Source organism: Chelmon rostratus, chromosome 18 (genome assembly GCF_017976325.1).
Source record: "Chelmon rostratus isolate fCheRos1 chromosome 18, fCheRos1.pri, whole genome shotgun sequence".
Classification (NCBI taxonomy): Eukaryota; Metazoa; Chordata; class Actinopteri; order Chaetodontiformes; family Chaetodontidae; genus Chelmon; species Chelmon rostratus.
In genome coordinates this window covers 5,060,799-5,076,614 of record NC_055675.1, presented here as the reverse complement: position 1 = coordinate 5,076,614, position 15,816 = coordinate 5,060,799, and the positions used below count along the sequence as shown (strand labels likewise).

At 42.7% G+C, this 15,816-nt stretch overlaps 1 protein-coding gene across 1 annotated transcript; it reads right to left on the bottom strand.

Moving 5' to 3' along the window:
* Nucleotides 1-465: 465 nt before the first annotated feature.
* Nucleotides 466-6,458, bottom strand: pnocb (prepronociceptin b). The gene is made up of 2 exons (XM_041959230.1): nucleotides 6,321-6,458; nucleotides 466-1,119 (listed from the first exon to the last, which is right to left on the bottom strand). The coding sequence occupies exons 1-2, from the start codon at nucleotides 6,456-6,458 to the stop codon at nucleotides 466-468; spliced, it is 792 nt and encodes a 263-aa protein (XP_041815164.1).
* Nucleotides 6,459-15,816: the final 9,358 nt, after the last annotated feature.

Genomic DNA, 15,816 nt, shown 5'->3' with positions numbered 1-15,816 from the left:
AGTCCCACGTCTACAAAACGCCATTTTATGCGAAAGGGGGGACCTAGAAACACGTAAGTCCATTTCATGAGAGCTGGATGTTAATAACAATTCTCAGAACACAAACTGCAGAGTGCAAAACAACTGCTGAAGCCATCCACACATGCATGAAAGTCACGCCGTCAGGTCTCACCTCACAGTGAACCAGTAGTTCCAATCTCATTTGGCCCCTCTTATTATACCAACACACAAAAATATATTCAATTGCACTTCTCTAATTCTTTTTATTTCACAGAATGGCATGTAAATATGCGCAATAAGAAGGACATCACGGTCAAAACATTCCTTGTTACTTAGAGACACAAAGAGAGGTGCAGCAAGATGGCGGAGTCTGTTCTGATGACAAAGGTGATGTCAAACTGGAGTGAGCTGCTGAAAACATGACTGGTTGAGGTAACTGGGGCAGGATTCTGTGTAACAAACACGTTACAGTTTGTTTTGCCTCCAAACCCGAGTTACAGGGATGTTGTTGAACCTGCCGCTGCGGCTGCTCCTCATGCCCAGGTACTGCCTGAGCAGCTGGTTCACCCGTTTCTGACTGTTCCATTTGCGGGCAGATTTCCGGACGCCTATGAACCCACCGTAGCGCTTTTGTAGGGGCCGCACGGGTGAGCCGATCAGCTTCCTGTATCCATGGCGCCCCCTCTGAAAGCCACCAAAGCGTTTGGATAAGGTGACGGCCTCTGAGGTGTCATCCTCGCCCCCTTCTAGCTGGCTGTCGCCCTCCACGTTCCTCTCCTCCCTCGGCTGCCTCTCTTCGTCCGCCAGACTGAGATCCAGACCCCGCAGGCCCTCCCCCTCCTCAGAGGATTCCAGCAGTGATGAGTCATACTGGACACTGCGCTGCTCAAAGGGTGCCTCATCCTGATCCCCCGCCTGGAAGCGCTCTGCGGCTGCAGACTGCAGCAGTTCGCTGTCTGAGTTCAGGTCAAGAGAGGTCAGCTCCAGCGCCCCTCCCGTTCTCTTGAACAGAGCGCCTCCCTCAGAAAGTGTGGGATAGTGCGAGAGCTTCACGGCACGTCTGCACACCTCCCACGTGAGCGGGGGGGAGACGTGACCCTCACACTCCAGCAAACACACCTGCAGAGGAAGAAAAAGAGCAGTGTGTAAAGGTGGTGCATACAACAATTCAAAGAAAATTCTCCTTTCTGGTCAAAATCCCATGATGTGTGTTCACTGGGGTGATCTTGAAGCAGTTTCTAGCCATAGGTCGATAGTTTAAGTGGCAAAGACCTGAGAAGCAACTGAAGACCCTATCATAGACTTATCCCCTCTTTAGTGTGGGTTAGGGCTGCTGAGTATCTTGGTGTTTAATACCAAGGCTCTTGTTAAGAGTTAAATGCCCGCAGGCAGCAGCATGAAGGCCTTAGCAAACACGATGGTGGCCATGATGGCAAAGCTATGGCAAGTACTCAAAGCGAGTGAACGCACATCATTTCTGATTCCTTCGAAGCATAAATCCACGACAGGATCCCAGAAAGATTCATGATACAGAAGGCTGAAAGAGCACAGCAAGAAGCAGGTGCCCAACAGTGAGCGTTTTAGTGGAATATACGTCCATGCTGTCTATGATTGGATACTGAAATATCCCCACTGGCATCTTGATTATGTTGTTTTATACTTCATAGATTACTGCTCATGAATCATAGCAGTGTAGCACTGTGTGATCAGGTAATTGTCCATCAGATGTGATCACAATTTTTTCAGCTTTGCTTGCCAAAATATTGATGCTAACAGTTATAACTGCACATTGGAGTCACATTAACAGTTTCAGCATCATTGTTCTCGTGGTCAAATGTAGATGCATAAAGATGCCTCTTGGGACCATAACTCAATAACAAGCTGAATATAGCACCTGCGTTTGAGATATTACAGCCTTGAAGTGGCTAACTGTTAGCAAGTTAGTTAGTCTTTGTACACAGCCACCAGACAGAGCAACATTAGCATTTGTTTCAGGTTTCTGACTGACTGAGGAGCGTAAGTCTAGTATGTGCTCTCCTTTTAGCTCTATGGTCTCCAATTCTTGAAAAAAGTGGCTCTTCTTTCTTAGCTAATCGCTAAGGTGCTGTTTGGCGCTGGACAGGTTGGTTACAGTGGGTATATTAGAACTTTTTTTGCTGAAAACAGCTGCCTGTTGCAGCTGGAAATGGAATTGACGAGAGTGGCGAGATGGCGAGCCAGGAAACCAAAACAATAAGCTGAAAGGAGCTACAATGCTGTGTAGAGCTGAGGGGAACTGGAGAGTTGGTTATTAATTGTGAGTTTGTTACTACGAGTGATCTCTTTCACATTACACATAGTCGCTAGAGTCATTTCTCATGCAAAAATATTGATTAGTGCAGCTTTAAAGGCAACCTCCTGTGTGCCTGTTGCCTCCTGTAGTCATTCAGGGAGGAAAGCAGTGGTTAAAAGCTCTTTAAAAATTAACAATAACAAAAATCAAACCTAATGCAAAAAGGAAACAACAGGGTCACACACTGGAATTCCAAAAATGTACTTATTTATATACCTCATAAGCAGACTGATCATGTTAATAAAAGCAGGGCAATAATTTAAAGCATCTCATTTATGTCAAGCAATCACGCTTCTTTCTTAGCCTGAAGAGTGCAACTACTTTGCTGCGCAACCAGAGCGAGGCTGAGACAGCGGTCTCTTGACCTGGATGGTTTTACGTGTCATGGGAGTTAATGGCCTTGTTCCTGCTGTGTTCAGCATATAGAGAAAGTTACAGTATGTGCCAATATGAGATGTCCATCATGTGATAAATGTGGCCTGCACTTCTGCAAAATGACTGACAGCACAAAATTGGAAGAAATTACAAATCAGTTTGAAGGACAGCTGATAAATTATGTCCAATTTTTTTTTATGACTGGCCCTTCAACTTGTGATAATGATATTTTTTTCTGGGAAAATGATATATGCCTAGAGTGCAGTGATTTGCTATTGAACCTTTTATAGAGAATGAATGTTGTCAGTGCTGAGTCACTGACTCTGAGCAGTTTTAATGACCTTCCTCTCTCATTATCATCACAGCTGACAGTATGGCGTCATACCTGGTTTACTCTCCTGGTAGAACCACAACTTTGCCAGTATGGAGGTCAGGACGTATGAAGAACACTTGAAGTGCAGTTTGTATTATCAGTCAAGTCAGTCCTATTTTGTTTTTCATTGCCTCAAAGCACTTCAACTGCAGCTATGAGTTTTATTTTTGCCTGACTGAAAATAATGTTGCCTGAACATTTAATCTGAAAATAAGATGAATTAATACCTTATATGCAAGTTTTTCTTCAGACAGAGTAAATCAGTCTGAAAATAGGCTCCAGCTGCCACGCCATAGAGATTTCCTTTCTCCCCTGTCTTAAACTCCCGAGCCCTCCGAGTTAAATTTCAGTTTGAGGTAAGACGCAAATCCCATTTACTCATCAAATCTCGCTCAAATGAGATAAATTGCATTGTTATCGGAAAACCTGCTCACATCAAAGGAATGAGAGGAGAGGGAGTTCCGCTGTGAATCTATCAACGGAAATTAATTATCCATCGTAAATGAAATGAGCACACCAGGGGATTCTCCACTCCAGATCAATGGAGCAATCTGAAGGAGTTTATGAGTGAGAGCAGATGTGTGTGTATGTGTGTGTGTGTGTGTGTGTGCACGCAGGCATGTATTTATATACTTATGAGGGCAGATAATAAAAAGGTTGTGAGAGTCCACCATAGTGAGGATGCTTCAAAGGCTGTTTTGTCAGAGGAGTATTGTTCAGGTTTGGCACTTTACAGCAAATGGGATATTATGGTTAGAATTAAGACTCAGAAAATGGATGTTTTTAGGTTGATCATCAGGGTCACTCTTGACATATAAGTGGCCATAGCTTGGTGCCACGCAGTAGTCTGTACACGTGAATGGCTGGTGGACACATTAATGGTGAAACCATCAATCCAGCATGCTATCTCATGTCATCCTATCAGTATGGACTGCACTAAAGAGGACAAACCCATCTGATACCCTGCAACTAAAACAAAGTGTATGTCAAATCGCACTGACTTACTGCATCACACATTGAAGGACGAAGCCTAAAGGAAACAGATATATTTTCTGTGCATGTAGTAAATGGTGATAGGTTGGTTTTCATGACGTGAAAATTGTGTCTCGAACCAGCTGTGCCACATGTGAAGCCGTCTGTTTGACAACTTGCACAGTGCAAATTATAAAATTGTTGGTAGTGGACATTAGGAAAATGTTCCAGGCTTTTGCAGAATGGTCCAGCAGTGACATGCTTGTCTGGTAAGCACAGACAGGTACAGCACAGGTTTGGATTTACAATCCAGCGTCAGATTTCACCCGCTGATAGCTGCATCGGATGGATGTCTTGTACATGACCAGGCCGCATCGTGCTCTGAATATATTTCCACCACACTAACTGTGTTTCCATTCTTTCCTTCACTTTATGATACAGAGCATCAGTTGGAAGGTTGGCCATGTTTCACCACTGTGCAGCTGCTTTATTGTAATGTTCTTGTCCGGCATTGGAAACTTGTATCAGAAAACAGGAGCAGCCAAAGCTGACCACTCAGTTCTCGTTGTCTCCACGTGCTATCTCTGTATCTGCTGTGACTCCAGCATACAGTTGTTTTGAAAATATGCAGGCTAGCTACAGCGACTACGTGCAGAGGCTACAAGCTGTGCTGTAGCCCCCATTAAAGCACCACCACAATATTGTGTAGGACCCCCCCAAATGCTCCAGCTGGCTCTATATTTAGAATGACCAGATCCGTTCTGCTGTGCTGGCTGTTTTTTAGGTTCTGTTCACACTGCACATATCATAGCTGCTTTATATTTCGTGTAATGTTTTGTTTATTTAACATATATCACAGCTTCATTTTTTCACTACTTCACTGTACATTACCGTTTGCACTGTCTGATTAGATGCTTGACTCTCATTGTTGTTCTGGTATTTACTATGTGCAATGAAAATGAAGCTAAAAAAATGTAGAATCTAAAGTAACACGTTTGCTGTTGTGCATTAGTGTACTGAGGCTTTGTTCAAGTCTGTAGAGTGTGTTTTTCATACCAGACAGAGTGGTGTAATGGCCTCTGCAGAAGGTCACACATTTCCATATATGCACAAGACAATGTGCAGAAAGTGCTTGGAAAATGTAGTACAGATATTTAGCACAAATATAAACAAAAGCTGGCATTTACCTTTAAAATTAGCATTACGCAATGAATGTAGTCAGTGGAACGGATGATATAATGAAATGCGTGAGTGTGTGTGTGTCTGGGTGCGCGTACGGACACATACATGAGTGTGTAGGTGTCTGCACTAATAAATCAATGGGTCCTGACATTATAACAAACACCGGCGGCTTCACACACACTCTTTCAGTCTGGAGTGGGAAACAATGGAATTGCTCAGCGGATTCCATCTGTGGCTCAATGGGAAAGCGGCAAACACAATGAGGAACTGATAAAATGTGTCAGTCACCGATGTAAGCCTGGGCCGATGATACTGAGCAGCAGTCAATTACAGAGTTCTATTACAACTCCCAAAAAGGTCCCAGCTGTCTTTCTCTGCATCATTATCAGCTAAATTAGCCGTCCTGCAGCTATTCACGGACGCCCACGGACTATTTTTACCCGCTGACGTGAAATGAGATTGTGTGCAGCACTGAAGTTTCAGCTGGAGTTCGGAGAGCAATCGCACTCGCTCTGTGCAGAGGCTGGTATCTCCATGTTGGTCACGAAGCATTGCACAAGCACTGTAGATACACATTACACATGCAAATAATCCCCCTCCACTATGAGACAGTGGAGGGGGATTGCTGACTGTCAAGGAGCTCAGTTTTCTTACTCCATCTGGAGTTATAACCACTATTCAACAGGTGGAAGTCACTAGAGGGATCACGTTTTCAATTTATTGCTGTCTTGCATCATTTTGTGTCATTACTGACATTACAATAAATAGGGAAAAAATGAAAAATAGAATTTCATTGCATGAGAAACACAATCATCGCACTGCCCTCCTCCCAGATATTAACTCCCGTATACACAGGCAAACAAAGTGCACACAGCACTATCAAACTGTACACAACGCATTACGCAGAAGCTGTTATCATGATTGAAAATAACTTACTCAGGCAATCACAAACACAAACACACCCCTGTCAGGGTGTGGAAGGCTTTTTGCAGCTGTACCCACACTGACACACACACTACAGTGTTGACAAGGCATTTAGCGGATGCTCTTATCAACAGTGACTCACAACGATCGACACACACTCACCATGGTGTTGAAGGCTTGCTGCAGCTGCTGCTGCTGCAGGACCAGACCACAGGCCACACAATCCCCCTGGCAGTCACTGCGTCCAGGGGTGAAGAGACACGCCAGCAGCACCACCAGGTACCACAGAGGGATCTTCATTGCTCAGCACAGCCAGACAGGCAGGGACAACCAGGAGCCCAGCAGGAGGAAGAGCTGAGTCTGAAACAAGGGTCAACAGCTGGAGAATTCGGGGAGATGAAGCCTATGCGGGATCCGGGTCCAGCCTACCGGGAGAGAGCAGAGAGAGTGACGGGAACATTGCGTCACATCCAATTTACAGGAATCATTAGCTGGATTTGGGCGGTCAGTCAAAGCGTTGGTGGTGGGAGAGTGTTCAGCCAACACCAGGAGATGGACAATGTGGGTGGGAGGAGAGAGAGCACAACCTGAGGCAATAACTGAGAAAATGGGTATTTTCCAGTGGGCAGGAAGCATCCACTATAGGCTGGTGTGCTGGATCGCTGATGAAAATCATCCAGCAAAAGTTGAAGGTTCGTATGTGGGGATCCGTGCTTTGAGGAGATCAGGGTCATTAAGGGTAATGACTTGGATCAATAAAAGCCACTGTGCAGGGGGATAAAGTAGCAGCATGTTTTATTCATTTGATATGTTAAACTACGTCAAAGGCAGGTTTGTGTGCGTGTAAGTTGGTGGAAGATAACTGGAGGGATGAATAAACTCCAGAGGATCCTGGTGTGAACCAGGTGCGGCGTCTTTGCTGCCTGACCTCCACTCCCTGACCCCCATCTACCCCGTCACTCACTACTATATGACCCAATAACACGGAGATAACAGAGAAAAAGCAGCCACTCAGAACACCATAGATTGCTTCTGCCTCACCAGAAACGTTTCCCTCTGCAGGTTTATGAATCATGACCATGGCTCGGATAGACCAGCATACATCTTTATGTCACGCTCACTCAGTTACGAGGGTTCGGGAAATTGATTGTTTTGCTATTTTGACAATTATTAATACATCAACCACTTCAGTAACTTAAAGCTTCCCTGCAGTTTTAGACTTCGTTTTGCAGTGTTTTTTCTATGCATGGATCCCTGTTTTGAAGTTCAACACATAAAAATAAAGTTTCCAGTGATAATAATGACTGAATTTATACTTACCTTTCTTTACATACACAGCTGTAGATCATACAGTTAGCTTTTGCTGCTGGGTAAAGCCTGCTGAACACCCTCTAAACCCAGCCGAAGCAGTGATCATCTTATTTGACTGTTAACGGATATTTATTCTGGAAGAATTTCTTATGGCTAAACACTGTTAAAATTTACGGTTACTTTTATCGCGGCTTTATAGATATGTATTTGTATAACATGTCTACATGTATATAGACATGTTAAGATAGTTGTGTAGTCACGATTTCATGAGAGGAATAGTGTCTGTGGACCGGCTTTGGAAAGGTCAGTTTCTATAAAAAACGACAAAGCTGCCAAATGATCAAAAAGAAAGAGGGATGCAACATGAAGGTTTGCAAATTGAATTTACATTTAAAAAGAAAAGAAAAAGAAAAGAATACCTAAAAACTAGCACGCCGTGACCATATCCACTTTAGCACATTACCAGTCGCAGTCAATAGCATATGAAACACGTCACGTGTGACTGCGGCCCATTTACAAATATATAAATGGCTTTACGGGAAATCATTAAAGGGACCTGTTTGTTTGCCTTGCTGGGATGTTCTGTGCAGTGATCATTTGCTGGCCTGCTGACTAAGCCCATTTGATATTATGTTCTCCCTTAAGTGGCCCCTCCTAAATAAGTTGAACAAGCGAGTAAACCAGCACAGCGTTAGGGATGGCGCGGGCCCTGGGTGCTCTCCAGCATTACAAAGATAGTGGCTTTCGTATATTGATAATGTTCTCCCAGAGTGTGTTAATATGAGCAGGCATTTGGGACCGCTGGGAGCTTTTTGTCAACATTATTATTAATAAACAGGGATGGTGGCAAAAGCTTTCTAATTAGACAGCGCATGTCTATTTGTTAGCCTGCACACATTCAGAGGTTCATGTTGGAATATTGTGATTTAGGCTTTTAGCTAAACAATACGGGGACAGCATCAGATCAGCTGAGGTCCGACAGCGCATTATCAGTGTCCTTCAGACGCCTAATATATCTTCACAAAGCTTCAGAACTTTTATTTCCACTTGACGAAACAGTTTTCAGTATTTTCTAATATTTGTCTGTTCAGTATTTGTAGCACACGTTTCTAGGTTGATTTATGGCGCTGAGGGCATAAGCTGGTCAGACACGCACGAAAGATAAACCTTCCAAACGTGTTGCTTTTTTTTTTTAAAGCTACCGGCCGCTTCAATTTATCCAAGAAATTGTTCTATTTTTCCAAAATCTCCTTGAGTTACGTTGCATTTATTCATTCGTTTTAATTAGCCTGATCGTTGAACAAGGATTTATTTAGCTGCATCTGGCTTTCGGTGAATTGGCGGGAGAGCGATTCATATCTTTGTAAGGGCTCAGAGAATGAGTCACCAAGCCATCGCCTGCAGCCATCTATCTTATGAATGGAAGCCATTATTGTTAGTGAGAAACAATTGACAAGGATATTAAGTGTTAATGGGCTACAGTGGCATCAATCTGCGGCCTTGGGATGTTTATAGTGAGTGTAATAGCGGGCTGGTTGTAATGATTAGTTTTGGTCAAGGCATTGACACAGGATGGGTTAAAGTGAGTGCACATGCTCAATTTTTATTTATTGCACACTCACATCTGTTTGCACACCTCTTGTCCCCAGAATACACAGCGCACTTAAACCTTCACTACCCAATAATGCATCGCATTAAGGAGAAAGTGCCCTGCTCTGGCTGCTGCAGTGAATATGCTTTATGTAGAGCAGCATTGCACTCAGGATGGCCACTTGCATATGACCAGTTTCAATTTTTGTGTCTCAGTTTGGGATAAAATCACCTCACTTAACACTTCAGCAAATACAGATTTAACGCAACTGCCAACACAGCCAAACCATGATGAGTTCAGGTGACTGTGAGCTGCTTTCTTTTCTTCCACTGAGAATAAATCCACATGTAATAAACTGAATAAGACACAGCTCATAGAACATGTGGTGAATCCCTGATTTTACAACAGTCGATATGATCATAGATGAGTATGCTTTGTCTTCTGCAGTCTATCACCATAAAATTATATACTAAATTAAAGTCCTTTCAGATTAATGAAAGAACCCAGGATCATGTCATGCACTGCCACTCCAGGTCATTTACACATGTAAAGGGCATTATAGGAGCTGTTTAAAAAATCTGTACACCTTCTACTACTGAAATACTTCCTTTAAAGAGACACACTAAAGTTTTAAAAATGACCCTGATTATGTCACCAGGGTCATCTCTGAGACAGAAAACCTATGTTACAAAGAGGAGATGTGAGTTTTGAAAGAAGGGCATTTCGGAGGCAGGCAGGATCAGATAAAAGGCACTATCCAGATGCATTATGGGAAGTGTAGGACTAAGCCTCAGCTGCTTCAGTTTCAACAATTCACTTTTGAGCTCTCTTTTATGTGTTGCGTCCCCCAACTTTGTGGAAGCTGGAAGCTGAAGTGCACCTTTAATTGACTGATTTTTGCTGAGTGAAGAGCAGTGAAGGCTAGAGGATATTATTTCTTACCTGTGATCAACTTTGATAATATCAAGGCTGGAAGTATTTAAGTCGAGCGGTGAGCAGAGTTTGGTTCTTGAAAATTGTAAATTAAGAGCACTTGGCCTCACTGTGAGAGTTTCTTATCTTTCCACCTGGCAGGGAATGCTAACAGCACGGCAACGTCTGTCAGTTGGTCCTCCACTTTGGTCCAGACTGAAATATATCACATGTCAAATGTTAAGAAAACCTGGATAACGATATAAGATTGTCAATTATTTGGCATAAAGTGGTCATTAAGTAACAGAAACACTTCATTAAATGGGAAAGCAGTGATCTGACTATGAAAAGTTATGGTGTTCTGAACATCTACAGCAACAAAAAGCTATGTACCACTGGACCAATGAATAAAACAGCATTCATTTATCCAAAAAAGTCATTCTGGAGCATTTGCAATGATGCAGGTAATCAGCAATCTATCGTTTTTTTATTGATTTTAGAATTTAACAAACAGTTTGACCCAGAAAGAGCCACAACTTTTCCATATCTCAGTAACTTCAAACTGAATCCTCACGTCTGTGACACTTTGAGCCATGAACCTACACACTCATCTCTCTGCTCTATTCCGGTAATGATATAGTTCTTGGTCTTGATATTGCCATTTTAGCCACCCTTTCCTATAAATTTGCATTCTATTTCAGCTATCTTTAACGTTTCATATCATTTGCATAATCTATCTGACAGAGCAGGCAGTTGACTGGGTGCATGGGGCTGATATATGATGTAGTGTACACGGATAAAGTGGTGATTGCTGGAAGAGGGAGGCCCATGCACAACCGGCTTTCCCCCAGGGCACCAAGGCAGCATAATCTGTCCAGGAGCCTGAGAATTCATCACGGGAAGTTTCATTTGAAAATAGATCCCCATCATTGGCAAATATAAACAGCCTTGCCCTTCTAAATGAACGCTGGCGTGAAAGCAAAAAGAAAATGGACTAGAGCAAAGGGCCTGATGTCCCTCTACTTTTAGATGAGTCTTTCCATCTTGCACGAATGAATGCTTTTATCCAGTTCTTTCCAAAACAAATACGCTGTTTTGTGCTTCCATTAGAGTTAACTAAGACCCTGAAAATGTTACGTGTTTTCAAAATGCTTTTCCCTTTCAAACAAACAGGAAGCAGTCAGAGCATTAAAAAAAGGGCCGCTGGTCTCATGCATTTGGTTTTGTTTTCTGTGCACATTTTACAGCTGAGCAGAAAAAACATGAGTAATGTTGGACCAGTTTACTGTCCCTCAAGGGGCTGTATGAAAACTATGTGGGTGGAAAGTGTTAGCAAAGGTAGTCTAAATGCAAAAATTCTCATTTTTTCTTTGTAAAGGTGCATTTGGCCACTTCCAGATGGCAGCAATCCTGTCGTTATATTAGGACTTCTAATTCATTTTGCAACTGTGCTAAAATAGGGAGCGGCCATTTTTTCTCACACTTTTTTCTTATGTATGCCGTAAATCAATCAAGTGCAAACAACAAAAGGGATGGTCTTGCTTTTTAATAAAATGAAGTAGTAGATTCAGGCACCGTACCAGCCCCATTACTTTTTACGCAGCCCCTAAACAAAGACCTTTTTCCAAGCCAACGGATGAGAGTGGGATCGGAGCGGCCTGCACACCATGTACAAAGTTACAAAGTGAAGTGTATTAATAAAGCTAACAGTGGGATAGATTAGCATTAACAGCTTCAATGAGGGGTGGAGAGGGGGCCAAGGTGTCACGGATGTGAGCGCGGGAGAAGAAAAGCTCTATGCTCGTCTCTGACAAAGCTCTGACTCACTCCATCTCATCCATTAGTCGCCTGCACCAAGCTGAAAAACACAAAGGAGCCTGCTAATGCATAGATAACCTAGGGGTCTCTCTCCCTCCGTTTCCTTCTTGCTCCCTCTTCACATCCACTTTGCGGTTCTTCTGGCTCCGCTGTCGCCTCAACGCTGCCCCTCTCCCCCCACTCATCTCCCAGTGTTTCTCCTTCTCCATTTCCACGTCTGTGAATTACGGCCGAAATCTTTTATCTTCAATGACATATTGCCGAGGTCTCCGGCCTCTTCCAGCGGCGTGTAGATCTTAACTCCCCTTCATTAAGGCCAAGCTGGAACCAGGAGCCACCAAAGATGGATGGCATGAAGGTGTGGTCACTTTCTATGAGAGAAAATGATTAAACTACATGTTCTACCTATTAAATCTCATGGGCCATTAATGGTACTTGATTAATTCTTTATAACCCGAGTAGATTCATGAGCGTTTTATCACCGCACACTCTGTAATCGCTTGTTGAAAATGCGTTGATCAGATATAACGGGCCGAAGTGCGGTTCAGTGTGTGAATGGAGAGCAGAGGAGGACGAAGGCAGGCCTCACAATATCGATTCAAAATTCATAGTTTCTCCAATCTGGTTCTGACATATTACTGGGAAGAGAGTGTGAAATCAATCCAGGCAACAGCTGTTCTTTTAAAGGGTTAGTTCACCCAAATCACACACACAAAGACAATTCACATTTATCTGCAGCGGTTTGCAGGCAGTTCTGGTTTCATGTGTCCAGGCTTAAAAAAAAACAGTCTCTGTAAATTACCATTGACCTCCATTGTGCTGGAGTGAAGGCAGAAATGGCAAAGACCACATCTCAAAAACTGATGAGTAAAACCAAAACAATCTGCACAGCTAAATACCACCAGAGGAACATCAGAAAATATGTTTTTTTGTCATTTGGGTTAACTCATAAAACTATACCCACCACATAGACAACTAACTCTTCCAGACAGCAAATACATTTAGACTGAAATATAATGCAGGACTTCATCTTTTTCTCAGCATCAGGAGGAAACTGTTTCCACTCTATCACTCCATCCACTCTAGCAGCTTAAACCTTTTTACAGTTCTGTTAAGGCAACACAAGCTCTGGGTTAAGATGTTCATCAACGTTTACCTGGAACTGTAATCCCAAACTGAACCTTAATTAAACCAAGCTTGAAATACGTTTTTATTTTATTTTGGTTTTGTTTTGGTTAGTTTTCAGAGTGTGTTTGCTAGTTTTAGTTCAGTTTCAGATTTTCACTATAGACAAATACATGCAAAATATATTCACAAAATGCTCTACGACATGCTTCTAATTCAAATATGTGTTTGTATGTTCTATGTATGTGTGTGTGTGTATCTGATGATTTTATTTTCTGTTGCAGTTTTTAAACGAGCTCAATAAACAGAATTCCATTCACTTCCACTGAGGTGGAGTCAGAAATCTCAGAATCTGGCCAGGTGTGATCAAAAGTGTGAGCATTTCTGTTAGTATTGACTTAGCAGTCATTTTAGTGCCTTCCAATTTCCCTTCCTTGTCTCCTCTGTCTTTCCCAACTTTTACTTAGCTATGTAAAGCTAAATAAGTAGTTGTGTTTGGTTCCAGGCTGCTGACCTGTCTGCACCCTGCCTTTCGCCCACTGTATGCAGGGATTGGCCTTAGCTCCTTGCATCCATCAACAAAACAAGTGGTGTAGAAAATAGAAGGTGTCGTTCGATTGCACATAGAAATGATTTCTTCTAGTCCCACTTTTACTGTAATTACAGCCAGAATCAACATCACAAAGGCCCGCTGACCTTTAATGCTGAAGCGGCCATGCCTGTGTACTGTATCTTAAACCATTTAGTCTTCTGAAGCAGGCTCCCTGCAGCATGTCGTATTAGCGCTCGCCGTGTGGTGACTCATCAGGCCAGCATCTTGACACGAGATGCTGTAACTCTCATAGGTCACCCGATCGCAAACTGCGGTACTCAACAAACCTGTTTAGAATTCCAACCCGAACTGAATTGTTTTTAGATTAGTTTTTGGTTATTCTCTTCCCAAAATGAATGGAGAACAGTTTACAAGCTATAATGCAAATGAACTGGGTGCAATTTCCACTGGGGATTGAGGGAAGGTATAATGTCCCTCTCATTTTACAAAACCTTATTTCTGCCCTCCTCACTTTTATAGTTTCAGGCTGATTTTCGAACTAAAACCCCTCTAAACCTCATTCTCTGACTCTCCTGCTGCCAAAGCCCAGAAACTCTGAGCTGATGAAAACGGCGACACGCTCATCTGACTTGCCTTCGGCAGTTATGACCACACACTCAGAGCAATGAGCTTAACAAGCAGCAGTGACTGGTGCAGGGAGAGCTTGGTAATATTTCTCCCAGGGTTTCGCCTCTCAGGCTGTTTACAGGCAGTCTTTACCGGTGAGGGTTGTTTCATTCTCTGAAAAAGACACTGACTACTTTGTTTTTTTTATCGATAGTTAATATAAAAAAAAAATCCTAAAAAGACACAAGACAAGACAAGAATTGAACATGACTGACAGACCAGAGAGTAAGGCTTTTTGTAGTAAACATGCACATACAGCGTTATCTAGTACTTGGTATCTATAAAGGAAACTAAAAGAAATTTTAAGTACATTATCGTGCAGATAATGCTCCAGCATGCACTAACATTACATTGATGTGTGTTTAAGTGTTTATTTCAATGGTCATCACAACTTTCCAGGATCCAAAGACATATTCAAATTGTATAAAATAGAGAAAAGCTCCAAATGTTTGGCATTCTTATTTGAGAAATTACTTGAGCAATTAATCGTTTATCAAAACTGATGTTCCCCTTCGAGTATTTCCTCATTCCATATCCTTGGACCAACTGAAAACCCATGCAGAAACCCAAAGAAAACCAACACCTAATGTGACCATCGCTATCCTCTCAAATCGCCAATAGCAAGTTACTCTTCCAAAAACCTTCAGTCTGAGGAGGATTTACCCGCACAGCACACAGGATCATCTCTCCCACAGCACTGCAAATCCAGCCGGTGCAGCCACACACAAACAGCGTGTGACTCAGTGGAGAGTTCAGAGGACCAAAGCAGGAGAAGGTGGGCTTGCAGTTGTGCCCTTTCCTCACAGGAAGCATCCTGAAAAGGCTAATCTGAGCGAATGTGCTTAATCCGATCCGGACGTGTCTGCCACAGCTGCACCAGATTTTCGTGATTGGACCGACTACCTGCCTGGATGCAGCATTCAAGTCAAGTCTAGAATTGACACATTATGAGGAAGATAAAGGGGAAGGAAGTCAAGAGTCGGGGTGTCGATGATGCTGTATAAACTGCTAAATTCAGGCATATAGTAGTTTAAGATACTGTGCATTTGTATGCAGTAAAGACACTCTTTATCTCTTGAATTGTCTTTGTCTTACTGTAATCATATCTGCTGGGAGAATCACAATCCCTGCTCCTGGATAACGACATGCCTTTAGGAAATCTTATCTCACGTCGACAGCACACAAACTGAGTGAAAATATGATAAACTTAATCTTTTTCTCTCATATCCCGCATAGGCTATAACACTCTCCCATGCACATTAGTACAAATATTAAGTGGAGATAAGATACTCTTTATATTCATATCTGCTTCCTTCCAAGGCATCATCATATCAGATCAATTGAGCATATTATTACTATGGTTTCCATCAGTTGTACTCGCAGGGTTTCTTTTAATTGCGAACACATTTGCACCTGAGGGCAGACACTCAACTGGGTGACATCTCCTCTGCAATCATTCCGAGCATCAGATATGCCCTTCATCGGAGGATATCACACCAACAATCATCTCATTTAGTCCCCACGAAGCTGTGTTGATAGCCCCAAAATAATATCCTCCCAGTGCGGTTCAACTTGGATGATCGCACCCTGAGAGAGCGGAGTGCACTACAGACATATCGCCTTTCAGTTTGGCTGATAAACTGTCACACAGGCTGAAGCAGATGCAGGATTCGATGTGTGGG